The 27,729-nt window shown below is 48.2% G+C and overlaps 7 protein-coding genes across 7 annotated transcripts; 4 read left to right on the forward strand and 3 right to left on the reverse strand.

Annotated features, from left to right (window-relative positions):
* The first annotated feature begins 993 nt into the window (after positions 1 to 993).
* Positions 994 to 2,253, forward strand: F4812DRAFT_410302 (Caleosin-domain-containing protein). Its single transcript, XM_047932518.1, has one exon. It carries the CDS (start codon positions 1,301 to 1,303, stop codon positions 2,048 to 2,050), a length of 750 nt encoding a protein of 249 aa, XP_047795114.1. The 5' UTR covers positions 994 to 1,300; the 3' UTR covers positions 2,051 to 2,253.
* On the reverse strand, positions 2,223 to 3,999 carry F4812DRAFT_464851 (uncharacterized protein; the record flags this gene model as incomplete). The annotated part of the gene is made up of 2 exons (XM_047938383.1): positions 2,223 to 3,006; positions 3,064 to 3,999. 2 exons carry the CDS (start codon positions 3,997 to 3,999, stop codon positions 2,395 to 2,397), a joined length of 1,548 nt encoding a protein of 515 aa, XP_047795115.1. The 3' UTR covers positions 2,223 to 2,394.
* Positions 4,000 to 6,395: 2,396 nt separating this feature from the next.
* F4812DRAFT_26774 (uncharacterized protein) lies at positions 6,396 to 8,765 on the forward strand. The gene is made up of 3 exons (XM_047930865.1): positions 6,396 to 6,854; positions 6,914 to 7,343; positions 7,401 to 8,765. The coding sequence occupies exons 1-3, from the start codon at positions 6,792 to 6,794 to the stop codon at positions 8,651 to 8,653; spliced, it is 1,746 nt and encodes a 581-aa protein (XP_047795116.1). The 5' UTR covers positions 6,396 to 6,791; the 3' UTR covers positions 8,654 to 8,765.
* Positions 8,766 to 9,911: 1,146 nt separating this feature from the next.
* On the forward strand, positions 9,912 to 11,835 carry F4812DRAFT_410313 (uncharacterized protein). Its single transcript, XM_047932519.1, has one exon. It carries the CDS (start codon positions 9,991 to 9,993, stop codon positions 11,572 to 11,574), a length of 1,584 nt encoding a protein of 527 aa, XP_047795117.1. The 5' UTR covers positions 9,912 to 9,990; the 3' UTR covers positions 11,575 to 11,835.
* Positions 11,836 to 11,977: 142 nt separating this feature from the next.
* F4812DRAFT_410315 (multidrug efflux transporter AcrB transmembrane domain-containing protein) lies at positions 11,978 to 16,157 on the forward strand. Its single transcript, XM_047932520.1, has 2 exons — positions 11,978 to 12,437; positions 12,549 to 16,157. The coding sequence occupies exons 1-2, from the start codon at positions 12,177 to 12,179 to the stop codon at positions 16,107 to 16,109; spliced, it is 3,822 nt and encodes a 1,273-aa protein (XP_047795118.1). The 5' UTR covers positions 11,978 to 12,176; the 3' UTR covers positions 16,110 to 16,157.
* A 5,834-nt stretch (positions 16,158 to 21,991) lies between these two features.
* Positions 21,992 to 23,109, reverse strand: F4812DRAFT_454620 (Nucleotidylyl transferase; the record flags this gene model as incomplete). The annotated part of the gene is made up of 4 exons (XM_047936675.1): positions 21,992 to 22,061; positions 22,142 to 22,455; positions 22,628 to 22,733; positions 22,820 to 23,109. 4 exons carry the CDS (start codon positions 23,107 to 23,109, stop codon positions 21,992 to 21,994), a joined length of 780 nt encoding a protein of 259 aa, XP_047795119.1.
* Positions 23,110 to 24,527: 1,418 nt separating this feature from the next.
* Positions 24,528 to 27,525, reverse strand: F4812DRAFT_410325 (uncharacterized protein). Its single transcript, XM_047932521.1, has 3 exons — positions 27,042 to 27,525; positions 26,142 to 26,826; positions 24,528 to 26,073 (listed from the first exon to the last, which is right to left on the reverse strand). The coding sequence occupies exons 1-3, from the start codon at positions 27,066 to 27,068 to the stop codon at positions 25,142 to 25,144; spliced, it is 1,644 nt and encodes a 547-aa protein (XP_047795120.1). The 5' UTR covers positions 27,069 to 27,525; the 3' UTR covers positions 24,528 to 25,141.
* Between the last annotated feature and the right edge of the window lie 204 nt (positions 27,526 to 27,729).

Here is a 27,729-nt window from a genome sequence, read left to right on the forward strand (position 1 = left end):
GGTAATGATAATGTACCTAATGAATGGTACGTTGTGCGAGCGATTTCACGTGGAGATTTTGAAACGAGTGGTGAGAAGGAGGAGGGAGACGGATATAAACGAAAGGCGAAAGTGAGAAGGAGGTTATTAATTATGTCTAATATGAAGGCCGTGAGAAAGACGACGGCGCGGCCGCGCTATCTACTATGAATTTATCATCGACCGGGGATATATTTGTAGCTTTTCGCTATTATTTGTTTCTCGTTTTTGGGTATGTTTGGGTTGGAATGCAGCGATGCTCACTTGACCATGATCGTTTTGCGATGTTGGTGAGGTTGGTCAGATCAGGTTAGGTACTGGGTTCTAAGTTCGGGTGACGTCGAGGGTTGGAAAGCAACCTTGGAAGCTGGGTGGTCAGGTAAGGCGCTGAGGCGTCAGCCTTCAGGGGCTTTACTTTTAAATGACTTGCATGGCCCGAGCGCTGTACTACGTTATCTGGTTGTCTGCCATGGCCCATGGTTGTACCTCGGTCGCCTGTTTCCTGTTTTTAGCGTGATAAGATAAGGTTGAGATGCATCTTTTCCCCGCTAATGTAACAACAGCCCACCGAAGAACGCTTTCCTCCTTGAGTTGAATACTATGGTAATAGACCACTTAGATTACCTAACTTTAAAGATGATGAATTATTTATAGTGCAGTCGGGTTTGAATTGGAGCGAACTTTGCGCGGGGAAGAAGACTTATTTCACATACAGGTATTACCAGACATAAAATTCAATTATGCTGACGTTATACGGTTGTGCTTAATAAGTCTTCATAACAATCCAGCCAGGATAGCAGCTAAACACAAGGAGAACTAGCACTCTTGAATATCTGCATAATACTAGGTAGGCTTAGAGAAATGAGACCTATTTTGTATTCTTGTATTACCAATGACGTCTACTTATCGTAACTCACCAGCCAGCATGGCTTCACAAGCATAAATAAATGCATGTGTTCCCGGCGAGATGCATTACCGCATATCCAACAGTTGGGACCGAGGTTTCTCAACCGTATAAGCAACGAATAGCAAACATATATCTATCTTTTGTATACATACATTTAGGTAGGTATACATATCTACCTTCTATATTACCTATACCTAGGTATATATGTACCTAATATATATATTCGGTGTCTCACTTTAGCCAACTTTGACATGTCCAAGGGTACCTACCTGTCATTCGACTTTTCGAATGTAGAAACTACCTAACCTAAACTCTCAGAATTAGTTATACGTACCTAGACCTGCTTGAGGCTTAGGCCCCAAAGTCTAGAACCTCATGGCGGGCACAACAACCACCTCCTCTCCGGCCCAAATCCGGAAATACTTCGACGGAGACACCAAAAGCCGCCCCTCACCACCACCGTCAAACTCAGAAGGAGGAGGGACCAGAAAGCCGTCTCTCAAAAACACCCCGTCTACCCTGCAGCAGCACATAGCCTTCTTCGACCCGGACAACGACGGCGTCATCTGGCCGAGGGACGTGTACAGCGGGTTCCGGGCGCTGGGCTTCAACGTGCTGTTCTCGCTGGGGTCGCTGCTCATCCCGGTGTTCTTCTCGTACCCGACGCGCCTGGGCCGGTCGTGGCTCCCGGACCCGCTGCTGCGCATCTACGTCGACGACATCCACATGGCGCGGCACGGGTCCGACACGGGCGTGTACGACGCCGACGGCCACTTCAGCCCGGACCGCTTCGACCGCGTGTTCGCGCGCTTCGACGCCGACGGCGCCGGCGGCCTAGGCGTTCGCGACTTACGGGCTCTGCTGAGCAAGGATCGGTGCGCCGCGGACCCCGCCGGTTGGAGCTTTGCGTTCATGGAGTTCTGGACGACTTGGCTGCTGCTGCAGAAGGACGGGAGGGTCTGGAAGGACGATCTGAGGGCGTGCTATGAGGGCACGCTGTTCTGGAAGATTAGCGAGGAGAGGACTAAGGGCGACGGCTGGCGCAAGGGTTATGGAATTAATGATTTCGTGCTGAGCTTGTGGCGGCATGGGACTTGGAAATATTGGGAGGCGCAGACGAAATAAGCTGGGTTAGTTGAACTGGTTATTAAAGATTAAAAGGTTGATTGTAGGTTGCGTTGGAAGTGTATGATAAATGCGAGCAATACCTACATACCTCCTACATAGATAGCTATGATCAGGTATGTTTATGAGATCAGGTATATGTGGTTTTCAAATCATATCTCACAACCAATATGGCATACCCTCGAATCACTTGAGATACAGAATGCTGTATTCCCAACCCAAAATTAAAATTATAATGCACCTATCTAGTTCATCATCTATCCGCTGCTGCTCCTCGAAGTAATCTACCTATCAACCTTTCCAGTATCAACGATAATTCAAACTTACCTACCTACATATCACCACTAATCATCAAACTCCCAATTCTCATCGAGTAACATCGCATCGTAAGGAATTGCCATCTCCTCCTCGAAATGCGCCATGTCGTACGTGGTAACGCCCGAATCCTCGAACACGTCAATGTCGCCATCCATGTGATCATCCAAGCGCCAGGGCCCCTTCTCCATCTCCTGTTCTTCTATGCTATCCACCGCCCTGTACATCTCCAAGGTCGCGGCCACGGCCTCCGCCGCCGCGCTCGCGTCTTCTGCGGCGTGTCCGACTCGCTCGTGTTCGACGGTGGTTACCTCTTGGCCCTCGGGTGAGAATTCTCTCCACAACCTGTATCTCCCAAAGGCCAATACGCACAGGTTGGAGGTTAAGGTGTCTCGGTTCGGGAAACGGTAATTTCCGTCCTTTAACTTCTCGTCCGGGTTGAGAGTCATTAGTCTGACCACTATGTTCTTCAACGCGGCGGAGTAATCCGCGTTTTGGAGATTATACCTCACTCCGTGCTGAGCTACGTTTTGGATATGTTCCTCCACGTTGGTCTTCGTTCCCGAGGGGGGTATCATCATCGCCTGGAGGATCTCGCCCAAAGCCCTCCACCCACTGAGGACAGTGTAAGGCTGGTCCGACTGACGGTGCAGTTAGTAGATATTTCCGATAGAGAAATAGGAACCTTGGAGACTTACCTGCTCCTTATAAGTATAGCCGTACTTCGCATCCTGCTGGATGAGCTCGTCCAAGTGCTGGTGCGGGCCTTCGGGCCGCGGAACCAAGGCCTTAGCCCTAACCCGTTCGACATTAGACTTCCCGTCTCCGTTATGGTGACTCGATAGGTATAAACTGCTATAGTTTCCTAGCTTACACTGCCCGTAAGTCTCGTTGCGCCTGGGCTGTTGGAAGTGTATATTGGCGGGGGTGATGTTCCGGTGTAAGGCGGGATTCCAATCCGGGGTGGGATCCATCCCGAATCTTCCGGGGCCAGTGGCAACGAGCTCTGGGCTGCCGTCATGCAACCAGGCCAGCGCTTTTAGCACCGAGATGAGCACATGCCAGCACAAGGATTCTGGTAAGAATTTCGTCGGCGGATCTACCTTACGGACATCGGACATCTCAGTATCGGAGCTTGGTTTTTCATCGGTACCAGAATTCAACTTGCTCTTGTTGGAACTAGATGTTGATTTCCCATCGGTACCGGAGGTCGATGGTCTCTTGTCGGCCTCTTGGTCTGGCGTGTACTTTTCATATTCCTCAACCAGCAGATTTTCCAGAGTGCCGGCGTCGCAATTATCCCAGACGATGAAAGTTCGTTTTTCGTACTCCCTCGATTTGGGATTCAGCTTCGCAACGGAGAACCAATCCCGTAGGCATATCAGGTTATCGTGATTCAAGATAGCCGCGATCTTTTCGAACAAATTTACTGTATTTGTAGATAATAGGCCACTTAGGGCTTCGCTGGTCGAATCCGAGTCCGAGTCCCCGGTAAACACTTCGGTGATATCATGAGCCAGGAGGATAGTCCTGTCAAGTTTCGTGCAGACCGTCCAAATACCAGGCGCCACCTCAGTGTGGAAGTCGTAGTCTAAAGCCTTTTGATAGTCGTCATATGGGCTTGTGAACTCCATGATGATGAACGGATATTAGGAATTGTTTTTCGGACCTAAAGAAAGACTCTACTTAGTGCAAAAAAGAAAAAGAAGGTAATCATGGGTTGGACTACGAAGGCCTTAATTTGGACCTCAATTTGGATATGGAGGCATGTTGAAGTTGATCTCTTTTGGAATGCTGGTACCTTCCAATGCCTTTGTTCGTGGCATCCGTATAGGGAAAAGGCTACATTCCAACGACAGATTCGTCCAGAACCCTTCAGTTCTCCCACAAATGGTTGATTCCATTACCATCCATTCTTCATTCCGTAGGTCTGGTTTCGCATGGGACACCCCCAAATTATCCAATGAATTAACCAACGCACGCGTGTAGGATATTTTCAACTCATACCTCATAAGTACCTAGTTGAGTTATAGCCATGGCCACGACTGCAGTGATACGGCAATTGTGTAGGTGATTCCTGGTTATTCGGGAATGGTTAATAGTCGCCATAGCGATGAAGCCTCTTATTACTTTGTGAAGTTCCTAAAATATGGTGGCCCTCGGTGGTCTCTTTTTACATAGGTGCTGATTGTTATGGCCCTATTATCAATGATTGACCTGGTCGTCACTCACTAGAAATAGTGACAGGATGTACCGAATGATTTTATATAAATAACCTGTCTATTATTCAATCCTTCCTCGGATATAATGCGCTTACCTAGGTACCCTACCTTACAATAACGCATGTTCGTTGGAATCTGACATGTACGTAGCCAGATTTCCGATGTATGAAGGATGTGACGAATGAGGCGATGCAAATAAGCACCACGCACCCGATAGACACGAACGCCAAGAAGGGTCCTGCCGCTCTATTTGAAGATCTGATCTAAGGATTTTTGATATTGTAATATAGTCGAGGCGGGTAGTCTACTGTAAAATCCACCGCGGAACCTTAGCGCGTGAATATTGGGGCTCTTTAGTAGAACTCAAAAGAGGGTTGTGTCGTTGGCCGTGGGAGTCGAACTCGGTGGGTAAGACTGGACAACCGCGTAAGACAAAACGTAAGCCAATTCACGTATTTCGCTTATTCATAGGTTATGGATAGGTAGCATTGGATTTTATTAGCCGCCTGCAGAAAAGGTAAAATAAATGCATGTTTTAACGTTTCATGTTTTCCCATAAATTGGGCAGTTATTAATTGGCGGTTGGTTGGTTAGATTTTATCGGGGTTCTGATTTCGTCAATTGGCGCAGAACATGCAGGACATAATCTGTTAAAGCACCTATTGAAGCACCTATTATAGCTGCTGTACGGCTCATCTCTTACTGAAGAATTACGCTGCACTACACTAGCACACTAGCTGCGTTGTGGATACGTGGGTAAATCGCTAAAAAGTGTCAATCGCCGTCCCATCGCTCCAGTCAGACCAGCAGATAAGCACTTTCAAAACTGACGAAAGGAAGCTAAGGGGGCCTTAAGGAGCGGCAGGGGTATAGCGCTAATCTGAATTTAGCGTCGGTACCTTGCATGACTGGGGTAATAGGTCCAATTAGAGACCGATTTGATTATCCTTGTATTGTACGTACATAGTACCACTGGTAGGTAGTGCTGGTACCTAGGTAGGCACGCTGTACTTAGAACCTGTTGTGTTCAACTTCAAACCGCCAAAACGGTTGACCCGCGATTTCAACTCTACCCCCCCCCCTCACTTCCCACCTCCCACCCAAACCAGGGCCTCCTCCCTTTTTCGTAACCCTTCGTTCAGCTGGTCGCGAAGGTCAATTAATCACGCGCTCTCTCTTTCTCTCTCTCTCTCCACCTTCTCTTTCAAAAAAGCATACCTAACAACAAAAAAAAACAAAAAAAACTTCTAACAACAATACCTAACTTTTTAAACGCCATTCGTTCAATTGGCTGTTCTGCGTCGTGATACTCGTTATCCACCACTTCCCACTCTCTCTTTTCATCACCAACAAGATACCCACTTCGTCCAAGTTTCACGTCTTTCAGTCTCCATCCGAGCCCTACCCTCATTGTGCTCTGTGCTCTGGGAGTCGATCAAACAAAGCCTAGCAACAAGCAACACCAGCCAACTTCGGTCCCGTGCTCTCTCTCTCTGACTTCGGTGGTTTGCCATTCAACTTTGGCATTTCGGTATTAGAGATTTAACCAAACCGAGACATCACTTGGTCAAACGAAGAGCAAAACCAGCAATACCGCTGAGTCGGAAAAGCTTGCTTGCTGGGGCAATCGAAATACCCACGGTCCAAGTATAAAAAAAATAAAAGAAATAAAAAATCGATTGCAATGAGACGGCGATAGCGGCCTCCCGCGTTTACGGATACCCACTAGGCATGTCTAGCACATCCTTCATGCCAATGCGCTGAGACCTATCATTACCCGCGGGTACCTTTCCTTTCCGACGCCCCCTTGTTTAGGACGACGTTCGTCTCTCTCTTTACGAACCAACCCTTTTCGGGATTTTCAATTCTCTTCTCCAAGTCTTTTCTTGACGCTCTACGAGCTCGAGTTCTTCTTTTGATTCGAGAGCACGGTCGATTACTCCGCGGGCGAGGAGCGACGACTGTGTTATACCGGCGGGTCCGATTGAACAATTGACAATTGATTGACCACCGAGCAGTATTGGCGTCGAGTGTGTCACGACTTCAATTACTTTCGTTTTCACTTAGTTAGATTCTTTTCTTAGTTGCCAATTCCTCAATTGGCGACATTTTGATACCCCTTCATCTTCGTTGTGTTAGTTTCCCACGCTCGAGTGGGCAGGTTTTTGTGGTTGCGACTTTCGCATCGCATTTAGCAAAGCATCATGAGTTGTTTTCACAGTCGGAAAGAGGCGGAAATCCGTCCTGAACAGAAATGGGATGCAATTGTAAGTGATAATTATTTACGATCATTGACGGAAATGCTAAGCTAACAACTTTTGCCCAGAGTCTAAAAGACTTCAAGTCATCATCATGTTTCACTCCCTTGGCTTATGGCTACCTTTACTTTTCTCTCATACTATCCGTTGCCGTATATAGCGTTGATACCTTTACGGCTATCAACTTGCTGGCTTTCAACACCTGGTCATCTAGTATCGAACCTACTCAGCTCATCTCATTCGACGTATCGAAATGGATTTTCTCGATCTGTATTATCGCGTCTTTCGTCAATCTAGCGTTCGAACATATTCGCGCTATGAGGGTTATGAAGCGAGGAAGTGTTGCCGAATGTTATCTCGATAACCTAGCCGTGCGCTTGGAAAGTGTCCGACTTGGAAAGGGTCAAGGATGGAGGCGTTTTCTTGTCTTCGCCGAGCTAACTAAATCCAAGAAGGGTGCGGAATATGTTGCGCTCTTTACGTACTTCAACTTTCAATGTAAGTGATGGTCTCTGCGAGCGTAGCAGAAGAGGTGACTTGCTGACCCAGTCTTAGCATGGATTCGAGTCATATTCTGCTCTGGACCCCGACAAGCCGTCAATGCTCTGACCTTGTACTCCGTCTACAAGTCGAATCTCATTCCGACCGACGTTTCCTCGGTGCAGAGCACACTTGGTACTTTCTTTGGCAAGCTGCAGCATCTCGCCGAGGAAAACCAGCAGCAGGTGGTGATTCTATCGGGCATGGTGTTCACACTCGTTATCTGGGTTTTCGCCGTCATCTTTCTACTCATCGCGGTTTTATTTTACGTATTTTTCCTCTGGCATTATATCCCCCGGCAGGACGGCGGACTCCACGGCTACTGCGAGCGAAAGGTTAACAAGCGATTGACCAAGATTGTTACGGTTAAGGTCAATAAGGCTATCGCCAAGGAAGAGCGGGACCGAATGAGGGCCGAGTTCAAGGCGGCGAAGAAGGCCGGCGAGAAGCCACCTCTGGGACGACAAGCGACTTTGCCGACCTTCTTAGACGAAGGCAACGAAGATAAACTCCCGGGGATGCCTATGCTGAACCGTAACGATACCATGGCTACTTTACCGGCATATACCCCGCGACCTGGTTCGCAACACAGCATTGAACTTGATTCTTGGGACCAGAAGCGACCGGTACCATCACGGCAGGGAACAATGGTTACCAATGCCTCTTCGTCTAGCTTTTCTTCGCGCGCTCCCTTGGTGGGCGGCGCAGCCGGAATGGGCTTCGACCGAGTAGCATCTCCTGAGCCAACTCTACCTCAAATCGACCTAACGAACTTGCAGCCGCCTGCGCGTCCAAGTACGGCAGCTTCAAACAGGAGCTTCGGTCCCGGTCCCCAGCTCGTCCGGGTGCAAACCAGCGGAAGCGGATTTGGTGCCGGTTACGCCGCAAGCCCAACTGCGTATTCGCCAGATACCTCTTCTCAAATGGACGGTTATCGCCGACCCGCGCCCATGCCTCGTCCGTTTAACCAAATGGATGGACGCTCTAGCCCGGCTCCATCTATTTATTCAAACCGCGGGCCTCCTTCCAACGGGCCGTCATCCTACGGTGGCCAGCCTTACCCACCCCCTCGCAGTATCACAAACCCCATTTCTTCTGGACCAAGAATGCCACCACAGCGAAATATGACAGCACCAATGCCGCCCCGGCAGCAGGATGCATACTACGGGCAGCGCCCTGGAATGGCTCCGAGCCACCAGAGGGATACGAGTCAGGGATATAATTACGGCAGTGACCTGGAATCACAGCGTGACTTTCCACGATACTAGTAGTATTCACTGTTAAACGATGGTTACGCAGAAGGAGTGGAATAGATGCGGATACCCTAATATTATATACCACTTACGTACATAACGTTGATGGTATATCCTTGATTATGATTTGGGCTGGTGTGAATAGACAAGAATGCCGTAGGCCGTCAGGTTTAGGAAGCGTCCGGAGAAAGTGGCGTTCAGAGGCAAATTCCGATGATTTTTTATTATAAAAAAACTAATGAGACTCGATGTACTATACATAGACGTATTTACTGAGGGGCATTCTGTCAAGTATGTAGTCACGACTACTACTAGTTTGACCTATACTACGGATATTATTCGGTCCTTGAGCGCGCGTGTATTAATTGCTTCTTTTGCTGGTGGTAGGTTCAATGTCTCTTAAGAGGTAGATACCTACCTAAGTTAGGCTAACCTAGTTCTCTTGCGCGCCCTTCCGATTACTTAGGTGCCTTAGGTTAGGTAATAATCCAAGGCATGCCGTTATACCTAATAGCGTCCCCTCCAATTAGGGGGGGGGTTTCTCCAACGGGTTTATACGCTCTCTGTGATGGATGGATGGCGTCAGGCAATCCCTGTTTCTGGGGATTACGCAAGATAGGTATTGCATATACCACCTTGTAACTAGTGCGAATATTATCTTGACCTTGATTGCCGTTGGCTGGGTATTAGTCAGGCTCGGGTATGAGAATCAGTAATTCGCCCCGAGATCATTACGAATGCAGTTATTTATTTTCTCACGTAGGATCGTCCTCCGCGCCTGGGCTGGCTAGTTGACAGGGGAGATATATTTTTATTAACCTGGCTTGACCTACTTGAATCCCTGATACTTGTTTGTTCTTGCTGATATAGATACTAATCTAACAACTCACCACATATACTTATACACGTCCACCTATACAATTTCACAAGCCATCTAACATCGTCAAGTCAAATTCAAAACTCACCGTTCCGCCGAGATGGCGCAGCTCATAACATTAGACTCGGGCTTCCACCCGGGGGAACTCGCGGTCCACTCGCTGCTGCGGGTGTCGCACCGGCACAACCCGACACACCACGACCTGCCGCCGCAGCTCGGGTACCGGGTGGCGATATCGCCGCTACTGGCGGTCGGGACGCTAGATCGGAAAGGCAGGCCGTGGGCTAGCGTGTGGGGAGGCGAGAAGGGGTTCGCGAGGCCGGTGGCGGACGGCGGGGTGTTGGGGGTTAGGGCGACGGTGGGGGAGAGGTGGGATCCGGTTGCGAGGGAGTTGGTTGCTGTTGAAGTTGAGAGGAAGGAAGGGGGTGGAAGAGAGAGTGGGGATGGGAGGGAAATCATCGATGACGAGGTTATCATGCCGGAAGGAGGCAAGTTGATGGCGGGTCTATCCATAGACCCGGAGACGAGGGATCGCGTGAAACTCGCTGGCGTCATGGCCGTCGGTACTGCGACGAATACGACGCCCGGCGTGGCGGATTTGCAGCTTGCGTTTCGCGTCGGCGAGGCGCTGGGGAACTGCCCGAAATACATTAACAAGAAGCGCATCTACCCCCGCGTGCCGGCGCCTCGGCTTGCGAGCGAGGGGACTGGCGTTCCGCTACCCCAGGCGGCGATCGAGTTGCTGGATAAGGCGGACTCGTTCTTCATCGCAAGCAAGCACGGCTCCAAGAGCATGGACGTGAATATCCGCGGCGGACCGCCGGGATTCGTCCGCGTGCTCAGGAATACGGACGAGGGCGCGGGGGGCGCGGCGCTGGTCTACCCTGAGTACTCGGGGAACCGCCTGTACCAGACGCTAGGGAACATGCACAACGATCCGGCTGTTGGTATGGTGGTCCCGGACTTCGAGACGGGCGATGTGCTGTATCTAACGGGGAATGCGGCGATCCTAGTTGGCGAAGTAGCGGCTGCGGTGATGCCGCATGCGAAACTAGCTATACGCGTTGAGATCGTGGAGGCGCGGTTCGTGCACGAGGGCTTGTCGTTTAGAGGCGAGGCGATCGATTACTCGCCGTATACCCCTGCTGTCCGACGGCTGGCGTGTGAGAAGCGGCCTGATGACCCCGCGGTAGACTCGAGCCGCGATGCTATCGCTACGGCGAAACTAGTAACCCGGGAGAAGCTTACATCGACGATCTCAAGATACGTGTTTAAGCTTACCCCCTCGGACAGTACTGGGAAGCGGTTGAAAGCATGGCAGCCCGGGCAACATGTCACGTTGGACTTCAGCGAGGAGTTAGATTTGGGGTACTCGCACATGCGGGACGATGACCCGCAGAGCCTGAACGACGATTTCGTGCGCACGTTTACGGTGAGCAGGCCTATAGACACGGAGGCCGTGGATGAGCAAGGGTATATAAAGAGTGATGCAGAGCCGGAGCTCGAGATCACGGTTAGGAGACACGGCCCGGCGACGGCGCTGCTGGAACGCTGGAATGTAAGGGCTCCGCTTCAGATACCGGTGCTGGGGTTTGGTGGTGCGGAAGGGTTTAGGTTGCCAATTAAGGGGAGCGAGATAGGAACTCGCAACACGAGTGTCTTCGTTGCCGCGGGCGTGGGTATCACGCCGTTGATGGCGCAGGGCGCGGCTGTTTTACAGAATACGAGAGAAAGGAATGAACTCAAGGTATTATGGAGTTTAAAGGGGACAGATATACCGCTTGCGGTAGATGTTCTAAAGAGGATACCGGGACTCGGAAATGCGACGAAGCTCTTCGTCACCGGGAAGAAAATAGGAGAGGAAGAACGGGCTCTGATATCTACTATCTACGGGCTAGGAGCAGAAGTGCTGGAAAGAAGGATAGGGGCTAGCGACGTGTTGGCAGAGGGAGATAAAAGAAATAGAAAATACTATTTATGTGCGGGACCGGAAATGACGAGGGAGCTGCTGAAGTGGACTGAAGGCGAGGAGGTGGCTTACGAGAGCTTTGAGTATTAAGGAAGACTTTGTTGGATGATATGAATATTGAAGAGCTGGCGATATACACATAGTTGAAAAGAAAAAGATATGAGAAATATAGGATGTAACTAACTGTATAATACCAGTTTATAGTAGGTATAAGTCGTAAGTGCTGCAAAACGTCGAGGACTTATACGGTAATTCTGCTTTCTGATTGGCCAGTTCCCCTGAAACCACCAGAAAGGTAAGCGTCTTAGCTCGAGCCACTTATGCATGTAGGTATATCTTTGCATAACACGGTATTTGACTAGTACCACTATGTACCATATCCAGAATATCAAAGCCACGCCAAGACATCGGATGCAGAACCCCCTTGGGGTAGCACGGGACTGGCATTTATGACGCAGGCGACGTACTGAGAGACGCCTAAGCCAACTCATGCGATACGCATACCTCCTACCCTGTTGGGAACTTGCAAGCTTCCACCTTCTCCCTCATCATCATCATCATCATCAAATCAACCTTTCCCTTATCAATCCCTTTTTATATTAATTTTCTTTTATCAACTTTTTCAACGTTCTCCAAGGCACTTCATGCCCATGGTATCGCTACTATTTCGCGTATAATAGTAGAGCATCGCCATGGCTCGAATATCCACATTCGTTGCCGGCGTTTTCCTGCTAGTCAGCACCGCCGCTGCAGACCAGCTCTATACACCGAAACATGAACCTGGGCGCTGCGCGATACGAGGTCATTGTGGAAAGAAGAGCTTCTTCGGAAAGCAGGTACCCTGTGTCGATAATGGATTAGCTACCGCCCCCGATGCCGAGTTCGCTAAAGAAATCGAATCTCTATGCGGTCCCAAATGGAAGGACAGCAAGGTCTGCTGCAGTCCTGACCAGGTGCGTTTGTGTTCTTATTTCATTATCGCTACCCTTATACCGCAATGATATACCTATATAAATTGCTAGATGCAAAGGGATGAAAGCGCTGCTTGCTAACAAGATCTATAGCTCCATGCGCTCAAGTCCGAAATGTCCACTCCAAACCAGATTATCGGCTCCTGTCCCGCGTGCAAGGACAATTTCTATAACTTGTTCTGCACATTTACTTGTTCTCCCGATCAGTCCCTATTCGTCAACGTAACCAAGACGCTGGAGAAGAATGGGAAAACTTTGGCCGCCGAGGTAGACCAGTTGGTGTCTCAAGAGTACGGTGAAGGTTTCTATAACAGCTGTAAGGAAGTCAAGTTTGGTGCTTCGAATTCCAAGGCTATAGACTTCATCGGGGGTGGCGCAAAGAACTACACCCAGCTGCTAAAGTTCCTGGGCGACGAAAAGCCCATCGGGTCGCCGTTCCAGATCAACTTCCCAACGGAATATTCAGAACCGAACATGGCCCCGAGGGAAATGAAGCCGAAGAAGTGTAACGATGAAGATCCGAACTTTCGGTGTTCGTGTGTCGACTGCCCCGCGGTGTGTCCGGAGCTTCCGGATGTAGAACAATCGGGATCCTGTCGGGTTGGCGTCCTGCCTTGCCTATCGTTTGCCTCGATATTCACTTACGGTGTACTACTCTTCACGCTCATCCTCGCCCTTGTCGGCCACGTTGCTTGGATGAAGCATGCGCAACGGAGAAGCGAGCGTCTCCATTTGCTTCAAGCCGCTGAGCCTAGCGATGATGAAGATGAGGGTGACCTTGTTAGAAACACGGCTATGTTAGATCAACCTCAAAGAAACTACCCTATCAATGCTTGGTGTGATACCGCTTTTAGCAAGCTCGGCCATATATGCGCAAGGTTTCCGGCAATGACAATATTTACCAGCTTACTGGTGGTCATCGTTCTCAGTCTTGGCTGGATCAAATTCGCCGTAGAAAGGGAACCCGCAAGATTATGGGTTAGCCCAGACTCGCCAGCAGCACAGGAGAAGGCCTTCTTCGATGAGAACTTTGGGGCATTCTACCGTGCGCAGAAGGTCTTTGTAGTGAACGATGTTCAAGAATCCGGCCCGGGTCCAGTACTTAGCTACGAGACATTGACGTGGTGGTCTGAAGTTGAAGCTAGTGTGAAGCAACTGAAGGGCAAAGATTTTGGTACCACATTTCAAGACGTTTGCTTAAAACCAACTGGTTCTGCTTGCGTCGTGCAGTCCCCGACTATTTATTTCGACGGCACAAGGAATTGGAAACCCCAATTCAAAGAATGCGCCGAGTCTCCCGTTAACTGCCGCCCCGATTTTGGACAACCAGTCGAGCCAAATATGATCGTGGGTGGTTATGACAGCATCGATAATATCACTGAAGCGCGCGCCTTCACAGTAACTTGGGTTGTGAATAATCATCCTGAGGGTAGTCCAGAACTTGCTCATGCTATGGATTGGGAACAGTCCTTGAAGAATCGACTCCTAGAAGCTCAAAAAGAAGCTACGAATCGCGGTCTACGTCTTTCTTTCTCTACGGAGGTTAGCTTGGAGGAAGAGTTAAACAAATCCACCAACTCGGATGCGGCTATCATCGTTATCAGTTATATTGTCATGTTTTTATACGCTTCAATTGCCTTGGGTTCGACCAGTATGACCATCCGGGAGCTGTTGAGGAACCCAGCTGTGGCCTTAGTCCAGAGCAAGTTTACGCTCGGTCTTGTTGGTATCTTGATTGTCTTAATGTCTATCACCTCTTCTATTGGGTTGTTCTCATGGGCAGGTGTCAAGGCCACACTCATCATCGCCGAAGTCATCCCTTTCATCGTCCTAGCTGTTGGAGTGGACAATATCTTCTTAATTGTTCACGAATTTGAGCGTGTCAACCTGAGCCACCCTGACGCGATGGTTGAAGAAAGGGTAGCTAGGGCACTTGGACGAATGGGTCCTTCTATACTCTTTTCAGCAATTACAGAAACTGTATCGTTCGCTCTCGGCGCGTTTGTTGGGATGCCCGCGGTCCGAAACTTTGCCATATACGCTGCGGGTGCGGTTTTCATCAATGCTTTGCTCCAGATGACGCTCTTTATATCTCTCCTGTCTTATAACCAGATGAGGACCGAGGATCACAGAGCGGATTGCTTCCCGTGCTACCAGGTCAAGGCAGCTCGCGTTCACCTCAGCGGCAGCAACGGGTCCGGTGGCCCTCGCCCATATGATATCCCAGACGAGAGCTGGTTACAGCAATTCATTCGAAAACATTACGCGCCTACTCTGCTTGGTAAGAAGGTCAAAGCTTTCGTTATCGCTATTTTCCTCGGTCTGCTCGCCGCTGGTGTTGCTTTGATCCCATATGTTCAACTTGGCTTGGATCAGCGAGTTGCCCTACCTGATGATTCGTACCTCATTGACTACTTCAATGACATGTACAATTACTTGGACAGTGGCCCGCCCGTTTACTTCGTTGCCAAGGGCCTCAACGTGACTCAGCGCGACGGGCAGAGACAACTTTGCTCGCGCTTCACAACGTGCGAACAGCTATCACTCACAAATATACTCGAACAAGAGCGGAAGCGACCAGACGTTTCGTATATTTCCTCCCCAACCGCTAGTTGGCTCGACGACTTCTTCCTCTGGTTGAACCCCGATTTTGAGAGCTGTTGCAAGGATGGCCGCCAATCCTGCCTTGCCAATCGTGATCCGGCTTGGAATATCACCCTTCATGGTATGCCCGAAGGCGAGGAGTTTGTCCATTATCTACAGAAATGGCTGCACTCCCCAACCACCGACACGTGCCCTCTAGCCGGACAGGCGCCTTATAGCCAGGCTCTCGTCGTCGACGAAGAAAAGGTTGCCATTCCTGCGAGTCATTTCCGAACGATGCACAAGCCTCTCCGCAGCCAAGACGACTTTATCAATGCCTACGCGTCGGCTCGTCGTATCGCAAATGAAGTAAGCGCAAGCACGGGAGTCGAAATATTCCCTTACAGCGTCTTCTACGTCTTCTTTGACCAATACGCCAGCATCATCAGCCTTACCGGGACACTTCTTGGCTCCGCGATAGCCATGATATTTGTCGTCTCCTCTATTCTCTTAGGCTCCATTAGGACGGCACTTGTCGTCACACTGACCGTCGTCATGACTGTTGTGGATATCATCGGCGCCATGGCGGTCTTCAACGTCTCGCTCAACGCCGTTTCGCTCGTAAACTTGATCATCTGCGTCGGTATCGCCGTCGAATTCTGCGCTCACATCGCCCGCGCCTTCATGTTCCCGTCGGGCTCCGTCATGGAACGCGCTAAGAACCGTTTCCGCGGCCGCGACGCCCGCACCTGGACGGCCCTCGTCAACGTCGGCGGGTCGGTCTTCAGCGGTATCACCGTCACGAAGCTGCTGGGCGTGTGCGTCCTCGCCTTCACGCGCTCCAAGATCTTCGAGATCTACTACTTCCGCGTGTGGCTCGCCCTCGTCGTCTTCGCCGCCACCCACGCCCTCATCTTCCTGCCCGTCGCCCTCTCGCTCGTCGGCGGCGAAGGGTACGTCGACCCGGAGAGTGAGGGCGGACTGCCCGAGGACCTCGCCAATAGGCGGTACAGGGCCCTTATTCCCGACGACGACGACGATGACGAGACCGATTCGGAAGACGATGACTGAGTAAAACTGTCCAGTTTTGAAGTTCAAAGCAAAGCAAAGCAAAGCAAAGCAAAGCAAAGCAAAGCAAAGCAAAGCAAAGCAAAGCAAAGCAAAGCAAAGCAAAGCCAAGTAAAGTAAATTGGAAACGAAGAAAAAGAGCTACCAGCTACCAGCTATCAACTACTGGTGTAGTGTAGTGAAGAGTAGTAGAATGCGGGCGGGATTATTAAGAGGTACCTGATTAATAGAGCTAACTAAGTGCTAATAAGTGCATCATCATCATCTTCTCGGGGTAACAGGATCTAGGAAATTGGGTTTGAATTTCGGGTTAGCGTTCTGTGTAATCTAAAGATGTTAGGCTAATATGTAGAACAACATGGAAATTTAGGTTTCAAAATTCAGTTCTCTTTTCTTCTTTTTATAACACGGGATACGTTAGGTTAGGTACTTGGACGTAACAAAGGGGGGGGCACGAAAGAAAAGGTGTATCTATATGTTATAGTTATTGCTATACGCGTTGTGCCCTTCGGCTAATTCTTATACAGGAGCGGTTGTTCCTTTATCAAGTGAAATACTGGCTCTGCTTTTGATATTCTAGTCGTCTCACGCGCTACTACTAATGATGACTATAGTGTCGGTATCAAAAGGTCTATTCTTCTCTGCCAAAATCATATTTTACCTAACCGTCGATATATGTATTCCAGAAGCCCACCAAAAATTAAATCAACTTTCCCTCCCTCAAAAACTTCCATATTGAACCCATAGAACAAACAATGCTACTCCAAACTCTAAATGCCAAACTCCGGATTCCAGAATAACAAGACAGTAAGCGTTGGTGCGAGTCTGCGTTTATAACCAGTTCCCCTTCTACCTCCTAAGTGCATCAATTATTGACCAGTTGTGTTTGGGGGGTTTTGTGGGTATGTCGGTATCCCTGTCGGCTACCTCTGCTCGGTGCTGTTTCCGCCCATTGCAGTTGGCGACGCCGCCGAGTGCTGACATAATTCCCCTCTCGCTACCGGGTGGTGGTGATAAGGTGGTCAGTCGGTTCCAGTTGGCACCGGCGAGTCTCACGAGGTATACCAGTCCAACCTTACAATATGATCATCTCTTTTTCTGTTAAGTAATTCATACCGGTGCTTGCACTCGTCTACGTCGCGTATGCTATACGGGCTCACGCTGAAACTGCCCCTCCATGCTCCCCAAACCGCGCCCTGAGCAGGCGATTCAGCAACATATTGATTGCTATTGTTGTCGTTACAGGTGCCGGAATCCTCTGTGAGCGAGAAGGTTCCTGTTGATATGCCATGTTAGAATGGGGTGAGAGAGAGAGGAGATAAGGTAGGATTGGATGGGATATTTGGGGGGTGGTGGAATGGGGGAGAGAAAGAAGTCTTGCCTCCACAGGAGTCTATGGACTCATCTCCAACCGGTAATTTCCTCCCCGCGCACCTTCCTATCCCTATTTCCTTACTTCTAGTCCTTATTCGTAGCCCTCTATTCCCCAGATTCAACCACTATCTCACGCTGTCGTTCTAATCCCGCTACCTAGGCTCTCTTCCACCGGACCTCGGTCTGGTAAGAAAAGAAGCAGAAGTAATGTAGTAAATATTTGGGCAATCAAGGCGACGGTTCGGAACTGCGGGAAGTGGAGGGGAGATAGGTATTGTTGGGGGTTGGGTAGGAGATCGAGAGTGGCGGCGAGGTGCAGATGGGGAGCGAACGAGAGGAATCTCAATGAAGAGTTACCGAGATCTCCTCGGAAGGTTCCTGGCTGTTGCGACGTTCGTCGACCCGCTGTCGAAACGGATCAGAGGGGTGGGAAAATGAGCATCCAACGGAGTACACTTACCGCTTCTCTCTCGCAGGTGTCAGGTACAACCTGGGTCGCGCTGGATTCCCTCCCGCCAGCCATATCGCCATTTGGAGCGCCAGGTCGGTATGCTGGCAACTCCTTCCGTGTCCCCTATCCCGGGGACCGGGACAGGGACCACGGTCCTTGCTCTAATCTTGGCAGTTGCCAGATGCGTCCGGAATCAGGCGGCAGGACCGTTCTGATTCCAGACCCATCTGCTCGGGCGTGAAGCCAGGAGAGTATCCAGGCGGAGGATGTACCAAGGCGAAGATAGACGGAACGGAAAGCGGTCGGAGCGAAAACAACGATGCAGCGGAAGGAGGAACTTCGGATTCCCCCAATCTGTTGCCCACGCCACGTAGCCGCGTAGCATGCCCCGCTGCAGTCGCAACCGCTCTACGTTCCTTTCTTCCATCTCCCTCGTCTGCCAGAGGTCGTTCGAAGGGAGCCTTGAACTTGCAGACGAACTCGTACATCCCCCAGGTCGACCTTGACACCCCGAGGTATTGCCACGTCCAAAGTTGTCATATTTGATACCATCGTCATTATGGTTATAGTTGTTATCGCCGTTCAAGTCAGCTCACCACATAGGGAGCCAACAACAGACATCCCAGGGCTCCGTAAGAAAAGAAAGCAATAGCACGCGTCTACCGCCGGGGAGATAAAGTAAAAGGCCGCGGCTCGTGGCATCGGTGCGGTAGCAGCCACCCGATCCCTAGGTCCCTTTCCACTCCGTCCGAGGGCGGGAGAAGGCAGAAACTATTAGGATCAGTCTGCTGGCTGCCCCCCTCGGCAAGTAGTTCTAGTCGAGAAGGTGAAGGCTATTAACTGTTGTACTAGCAGGGCATTTATGATATGAAAGACAGGTAGAGAATACCGTGGCAGAGCCAGTGTGTTGTATAGTGTTATGTAGTGTTGTGTAATGATGTTTGTTTTTGTTGTGTTGTGCCTTTACAAAAGAAGAGGGGAAAAAAAACTAGGAAGTTTTTTCGAGGGTTGAGGGGAAATAAATAGAGAAAAGGGAGGGGACACTTTGGTAACTTATCACCCTCGTACTTTCTCGTGTTTCCGAGACCATTTGTGGAAACCGTTAATGCCCAATAGCAAGGAAATGGCAAGAGCTGTAGGTTGGAATATAGTGGTAATAGTAGTAATAGTAGTAATAGTAGTAATAGTAGTAATAGTAGTAATAGGGTATTGAAATTAATAATGGTAATAATGGTAATAGGATATTATAGATGGAAGGTAGGTGTTGAAAGTATTGAGAATCTTGGAAGCATCAAGAGACTTGGATGTGTTCTGGGAAAGCACTGGAGGAAGAATGGAAGGGAAGAGAAGAGAAACCGGGAAGGAGGGAGGGGCCAAGGGTATTTATATATTTTTTTTCTTGGAAAGAAGGAAGCATCAAGGCATCCACTATTAGTCGTTGGTCTACGAAAACCTTGGTGTCGTTCTTGGACTGACGATAGCTTCATAGTGGAGAACTTACGACTAATAAGTATGAACTCTAAACACAACTGAAGCGACACCTTTGTGGACCTAAGGTCGAAACTTCTTGGAAGATATGCTACTGAATTATACCTACCTACCTAGATAGATATAGAAACATATCTAAGTTCATAGATAGGTTGGTAGTTCACTAGTATCTTGCCACTCAAAGATACTTACATTGATCGATCTTTGTCCAAGCGCTTCCCAAGTTACAAAGATTAGATATCGCGCATTGCAATTCTCTAAATATAATACGGTGAGAATTTGTCTGTCCTGCGTACGTTTGGGACTTGTAGACTTGGACTTGGACTGCCTATGGCCTTCTTGAACCGTGACTATCATAACGCAAAACACTAGGCAGCAAACATTTAAACCCTCTATAAATAAACATAACTGACTGACCGACCCTCAAATCGTGTTGAGAATACAGATATCTGACGACAAGAAGCGTGATACTGCTCTTGGAAGTGTCACAGCATTGAGAGACCTGAGTGCTTGCGTAGCACCTTACCCAGCCTAGCCCTATAGAGCAACTACGATACTATTAGTTTCTGGATATGATGCCTCACACCTGCAACCCCCGAGCGGGAAGTCAAGCATTCTCTCCATAGGACAAGACGGAGTTTACCACTACCAAGGCTATTTACACAGCTCAGTTGGTAGACATAGTGTGCAAAGGGTTTAAAGGACATCTAGTCTCTTGTCTAGACTCTACTTACTTACCAAATGCTCTGCGACGTGACATAGACGTATAGGTACGGTAGGTAGCCAAGGCTTCACAGCCAGCAAGTACAACGTTTCAGCCCCAAATCATAGACAGGCAACCACCTATCCTCATAGGTAGCATATAACTAGAGTTTCTATAATAAAGTTTCAATTTGGCCAACCTCCCTATTATTCCAATTTTCGACTATTTTGACACTGCCTACCTATCCATAGGAACTAGATACCTAAGGTACCTAGGTATTATATTCTATGTGAACGAACTTGGAAACTGTATCCAGTTAGTTTTAACCCCTTATCTCGTTCCCAACCAAAAGACTCAAAAATGAAAAACGATAAAATATAGGTACCTACCTATGTACCTAGGTACCTAAGTTAGCTCAACGTATAAGTCCGAGCGTACGAAGAAACTGCAGAACTGTTGTCGTGTCCCGGGGGAAGGGGAGAAGTTGGGGGCGAAGAAGAAGCTTACCTAACCTAACCTAACCTTGCATACATCAGGTAGGTACCTAGGTAAGTATTCATCGGCGTTAGGAGATCCCTCTCTCTACATAGTATCTCGGCCGCTGCATCTCCCTGGACACTTCTTACTTGAACATTCTATCACCGAATCCTATGTACCTCTTTGCATAAACTTATCATTGTGCAAATATTTAGTAGGTATTGTACGTAAGGTATGTATGTCAGTTAGTTTCTGAAGCATAAGCAACTGATCGTGGGTAGAGAAGTAATTGCTGACATTTTATGGATATTCATTATCCTATGCAAAGCACTCGTATAGTAAGTAACCCAAGCCATAACTGAGTCTAACCATCCATATATATGTGCATCAGAGCTCCCTATCAAAAGACAAACATAAATCACTAACAACTCTACGAATAATATATCGTATCTCATAACTATGTTAAACACATATGATAGATAGCAAGGTGAGATGAGACAAAAATGAGATGAGACGTAAGGGCCGTCAACTGACCCGATAAATTCGAATTTGCGACACCGTACCGGTTGTACTGTAATGTACGTTCGTTAGGTATGTACACTCTCTATTATTATGAATACCTTGTCTAAAGTAACTGATATCAATACCTCTCTCATTATCTTTAACTCGTTAACGAGACCGCGCAGTTAGTAAAGATTCCACACCCCTCACATCCCGGAATAAGAGAGGAAAGTAAAAAAGGAAAGTAAAAAAACAAGTCTGGCGCGGGATCGCGGGATGTCGATGAGTCAGCGTCTCGAAGGAATACCAGGTAGCTGCCGGGGACACGCATTATTTTCCCGTAGTACATCCAATGTACGCACCAATGCGTGATCATGGGTGAAATCCCCGTCCGTCGGAAATACCAAATTAGGGTTCTCGTGAACAAATGTGGGGGGCATAAGGGAAAAAAAAGGACGTTGCCATTTTCGAACAGAGAGAGGAGCATCGCCCCTCTTCTGCCCCTCATCCGTAATTCCCTTTGGTTGAAAGCTGTCCCTGGTCTTCTGGCTTCCATTTGGAGTACACTACCTGGTACGTATGCGCTCCCCTTCATGCGCGCGCGCCCTCCCCGCAGATCTCAGCAACTTCCGCGGCTCGAGGGGTCGGGGGTCTGGAATCGTGTGCGTGTTGGTGTTGGAGCCAGCTCGCGCGCCCGTCTTTCTGATCGTACAAGATGCTGCGAAAAGGAAAAGCAAGAAATACAAGCTGTCACACATCCTGCGCGATCCCGAACTTGATCTTCATCAAAGTGTGGCCTGACGTAGTTGTAGGTCCGATCCTAAACATTTTTAAAATCCAATCAAAGACGACGCCTATTCCAATGCGTTACTTTATTGTTTCTCTTTCCCCTTAGATGTAAAGCTTGTGCTGGTCGATATACTGAATGACGCTTGCAGGAATTAAATATTGCACGCTCATACTACAACTTATCATTAGTTTAATCTGTTCCGAGATAATTTGCGGCTTCAACAAATATGGAGCCAGAGAGATAATACTTACTCCCTCTTAAGGAAGAGCCTGATTTTAGTGCTGCTCACGTCGTTATGTATCATTTGTGTCAGAACGTGAATATTATCTTCCCACTGCTTTAAGTTCCCGAGCGCCTCATCGATGTCGGTTCCGCTCCTTTCGACGATCATGGCGCCGTAGTTACCCAGGATATGATCGAGATCCTTCTCAGCCCAGACGCCTGGAGTAGACATGGTGCCGATAAGATCTGCGCCTGCAAGCAGCATGATCTTAGCTGGCTTTCGCGATTTACCATCCGCAGATAGGATACCGCCAAGATTGTGGTTGATTTCGTATTCGAAGTGCTGTAACAATTCGAGTCAGTAAAATGTCCACATGCGATATCGGGGATCGGTCCGAGTGGCGACGATTGTTTCATTAGACCCTTAAAAAGGGAACATGTATGTCATGCGCTGTGGGACACGCCGATACTAGGATACTAGGAAAATTAGAGGGACCAAGTGTAGGTATACTCACATCAAGCACCTTAGCAGTTGGCGTGTACTCGGGTTGAATAGCCTCCCACGGGTCAACCATCAGCCAACTTGATGTCTCTTCTGCTGCTAATTCGCACATGCGCAATCTATCAGACGGTACTAGTCGTTAGTTTTATCAACTGCCCGAGAGGATTAAACTATAAGGTCTAGAATAAAGCTAATAATTACGTACCTATGGTACGCCTCTGCTAAACCAGCCTTTTTGTATGCGTCGGACACAGGACTGAGGTAGCCACCTACAACCTCGTACTGGGTATTTATACGGGCGTAGTCGTTGGCCATTTCAAACATGCGAAGATGAAGATAGGTGATAGGAGAAAAACTACCACAGGCGACGAGAACCAGCGGAGTGCGATCGGGCGTCCTCTGCTGTCGCAGAAGCCGGTGCGCTGGGAATGTGTAGTTGTCCAGCGTCATATTTGAAGCTGCCTGCGGCGCTGGCTCCGCGGCGTTGTCCGTCATTGTCGGCAAGTTCTTACGGGAAGGACTTGTATTCCAAATGTTAAATAGATACTTGTTTGCTTGATATGTAGTAAGTATCGTAAAGGATGGTATGAATGCTGAATGAATGCAAAGTTCAAATATGGTTTTCAATTAGGTCGAAGAAAACAGAACTTGAAAAAATAAACGAAGTCCTTTGTGGTATGTTAGTTAGAAGGAAATGTACAATTTATGTATGGGGTTTTATGTTAGGTCCACGGGTATGTAGTTGTAACTGTAAAGCTGGGACGGGTTGAGAAGCAAGCGGGAGCTGATCATCAAAGGAAGTCTACCTACCTAAGGTAAGTTACCTAGGACGGCTAGGTAGGCCTCGCCTTTATATAGGTACCTTCTTGTGACTTATTATGCTATGTGCCTTACTAGTGCTATCTACGTAAACTCGACGCCGCACCCCCCAAAAAAAGGTGTTGCGCTTTAATCAAGGAAACAGGTAAAAACTACCTAAAAACACGATCTGAAATACTTTCAAATAGCTGTTATTTCTACGTGTTCTGAAGTATTTTTCAACATTCATAAAGTTTTATAAAAAATTATGAAATTCCTATTATTTCTTTTCCTCTTCTAGCATAAAATATAAAGATCTACTTTTTAAGTTGTGGTCCTTACCTTACTTTAGATGGCTACTTGCCAAGTACCTAACTTCAGTCAGTCGCGGCCGTGGTCGGCCCCGGCATAACCGTTAGACTAAAAAGTTTGGATTTGTAAGTGCTTTTTGTAAGTATTTTGGGATGACATTTTTTTTATGGAGGGTAGTGAACTTTTCATCTTGCTTTTAGACTTTACAGCTTTGAAACTTTACCATTGGGATGGATACTTTAGTTAGTACCTGGTACCCAAGTTAATTGAATAATTGGTCATTTTTTCAATATAAAAAATTAAACACTCTTTAACTCCGACCTCACAGAGCATGCTTTATCAACAGGTAGGCTAATACACCTTTATTCAAATGACCTTTTACCAAGACTTCGACTCCATCCGAACTAGCACTGCCTACAAATAACCAGGCAGCACCACCAATAGTTTGCAAGAAACTATTCATTATAAGCAAGGAGGGCAGTCTCAATTCTGGTCGAGATCCGCTCGCTTACCTACCTTAGGTAGATAGCCCGCTTTTGTATCTGCCTCAACTGCCTGGCATGTTTTAGCCCTGGTTAAGTCTGACACAGTGCATTTTGCGGGGTGAGCCCTTTATGAAGTGGGCAATATTCTCGGATTGTCACGCAATGCATACATGTTACGTTAGGTACACTTGAGACATCCAACATTACCTAACCTGGGTAAATTTATATCTAGGTATAGGCATAGGTATAGGTATATAATATATCTCTTCGGCTTGCTTTCTCATATCACTAAGAGATACCTACATAGTACAGGTAACAATCACAAGTAGAAGTTAGAAGCTAGAAGTTGAGAAAGATGAAAAGTACCTAACCTTATAACATAAACGATGACATAAACTCAGTCTACTATCTTAGAAGTGTGTCTAATTAAATTGGAAACAAGCTCAATCGATAATTGATTCCCGACATAGCCTTATGTTACGAGATGATGCACATAAATCTTTGTGTCACCGTGGATCTATCTGACAAGGCCCCTGCGCTGTCTGTTACCATTCTTCACCAAAACAAGACATTGCCCCTATCTACGTAGCTGGACTTGTATCACGTCTCATTCGTATTCACATAAATAAAACCATCCAAGCGATGAAAACAGGCAAGCTCCTAAGAGGTAGTCTAACCTAGTAATAAAAATAACTTCAGATGAAATTATTGAAAAAGTTGTCTTCTCCCATCTATTGCGACAGCCAATTGATCATCCATATCCATGTGATCCCCGACCTTGAAACGCCGCCAATGCTCCGTAGCGTAATATAACCTTTGCTCTAGGTAGTGAGCCAAAAAGCTGATGCGTGTCTTTATGTTAGGTACCAAAGAAGCCACTTCGGTAGAACGGAGCATCATCTCATCAGGAAGTGACTTGCACTTTGTCATCCCTATTGCCTTCCCGTGATGAGGCACGACCCAGTCTGTATCTCAACCTTCCATCCATCAGCAACAAGCGCCTTGATTACGCTGGCGCGCAACGGCGACCTTCCGTCGGAAGAGTGTCTACCAATGCCCGTAACCACGGTGAGCCCGTGCGTCTTCGCTTTCCGCGCCCGCTCCTCGCCGAGGCCCTGCCACCATCTCGATACGCGGTCGAGGGCAATCTCTACGCCGTCCTGCACCGTGACGCCATGGAGGTCGATCATATCTTCCCTGCTCTGCTGGTCGACGAGGTAATTCGCCTCGACGCTGTTAGCTTGACGATAGCTCATGGCTTGCTGGCGGCCGCGTTCGGCGTAGTACGCGCCGGCCTGTCTGTATAGAGGGTTGGATCTGCCTTTCTTAAAAGCTGCTGTCGCTGACGAGAATGAATGGTTTCTCGACTCGGCCAGGGTCTTTGAGGTAGCATCCTTGAGATTCCCTGGACGGGTTGAAGCTCGTATAGGCAGCTCAACTGTCTGCGAACGGATAGCCGTAGGAGACCTTGGCGATTGCCTTAGATTTGAAGCATTGATGGGTTCTGGCATCACAATTTCCTCGGGGTGTGATGCCACCACACTGTATGATATGTCGTATTTCAAGTAAGCCGGTTTCTCGAAGTGATCCCCTAATATACGGATGATATCTGTAGCGTCACCTGGGGTTGAGCAAATATCGCAAGTCGCTTCCACGTACTCTGGGGGCACCCAAGGGAACTGCTTCTTCTTTTGCTCAACGGGGGACGCCAAATCAAGATTTGATACCGGCATGACCGCGGCGATGTAGTTGTCCAAAATCTTGACCACGGTAGCTCCAAGGGAGGCATTATGTTGCCGGTAAATGCTCGCCACCTCTGAATGCGGCAGTTGAAGTTTATCGGATATGAGCGCGACACGATCCTCTGTAGAATTTGATTAGTTGGACAGATTCTATACTCTGACGGTTCTCTGTGTATATTCAGCTTCTTACCACTCTGTGCAGCGTCGCCATTGCTTGCATCCTGAAGTGTATCTTCCGGGTCCGCATGTTTTGGCAACGCCACCTTCGCCGCTTTCTTCTTTTTCTTGCCCTTCTTCTTCTTACTCGGGACATCGTCGTCAGATACGTAGAAGCCATCAATCCCTTTAGGACGTTGACCTGTTTGCTCAAGCAATTGTAGGTTAAGGAGTTCGTCAATAGCGAGACTCGCATCGCCCTTTGCCTTCTGCAGGGACAGCTTTACATCTATGGGTTTAAGTAAGATGAACATCTGAATAAGTCGTCCTTCCTTCTCATCATCCGTAAGGCCGTTGAAGATTCTCGCATGGAAATCTACCGGGGTCCCGGGAGTCGACATTTTCGATGACTCTGAAGATATGATACTGAGAGGTATGGAACTCTCTGTTGTGGCAGTGAAGCCGCCAGTGCTCTTGACATCGCTACTGGTTGCACCAGTAGCGTCTAGGTCCTCATCCTGGCTGGAAGGATTGATGTCTACAATATCATCTGCTCCTAGACCGCTCGGATTGAAACCAGTGGCTTCTTCTGCTTCTACATCCTTGGAAATAGTCAGGAGGACTTGTCGCGCATCAGCGAATTGCTTGGGATCCTCCAAGTTATAGTCACTAAGGATGGACAGAATAGTTGTCTCATCCAAGAGAGACCGAAGCTCGTCCTTGATTCAGTGATTAGTTATAGTTATTCGGAAGAACTAAGAAAGAGAAAAAGGTGTAAATATAAATTGAAAAGGGATGTCTCCTTCTACAATTATATGATATGTGACAGTGCATTCTCGAGTCTTTGCGACTGAGCCCCAGTCCCAACAGCAATCTGCAAGTGCACGGAAACTTGCTATAAGGCAAGACAAAGAGAGAACATATATAGACTTACCAGCAACTTCTTCCCTGGACCGTCCATAATAATTATATACTGGGATACAAAAATGTCTTTCCAGCCGTAAAAATGAGAAATGACTATCCAAGTAGTCTCAAGTCTACCAACTATAGATGATGATATATTATGGTAGTTATCTCTTTCTAAAGCGGGAAAAATTGGGAGAGACTAGAGCTATACAACCAAAAAAATCGAGCCTGCCGTTGATGCATTATAAAGATACTACTAATGTTTGACAGGGGATTGACTAAGTGCGTGAGTGCGTGAATGTGCGAGCTGTGCTTCGGTTGGTCGTGTAAGTAAAAGTGAGTGAATGAGTTCTCGCGTTGGCAAATTCACAATGTTGAGACGGGAAATGTGACTTATGACGGCCCTTTTTTATTGGTGCGTCGAATTTCTATCAGGAGGAAGGCTTAGGTTACCTACCGTGCTACGACAGGCACGGGATGCACCTGAACGGTGTCTGGGAAGTGGCAGATTAGGTGTGCTCAGGTGGTAACTGCCCAAAGCGATCTGCTGATGCCCTGACTCCCCCGGCCCAGTTGCTAAGGTTAGCCGCTTTGTGCGACCTTGATGCCGTCATTAGCGCGCATTCAGCTATGTACCTAGGTAATGACTAACAAACAATTGTCCGATAGGTATAATGTTTTGGTATTGTACTTTGTACATTCACTGATTCATTCAG

This window comes from Daldinia caldariorum (genome assembly GCF_022478825.1).
Source record: "Daldinia caldariorum strain CBS 122874 unplaced genomic scaffold F4812scaffold_1, whole genome shotgun sequence".
In the NCBI taxonomy this organism is placed as follows: Eukaryota; Fungi; Ascomycota; class Sordariomycetes; order Xylariales; family Hypoxylaceae; genus Daldinia; species Daldinia caldariorum.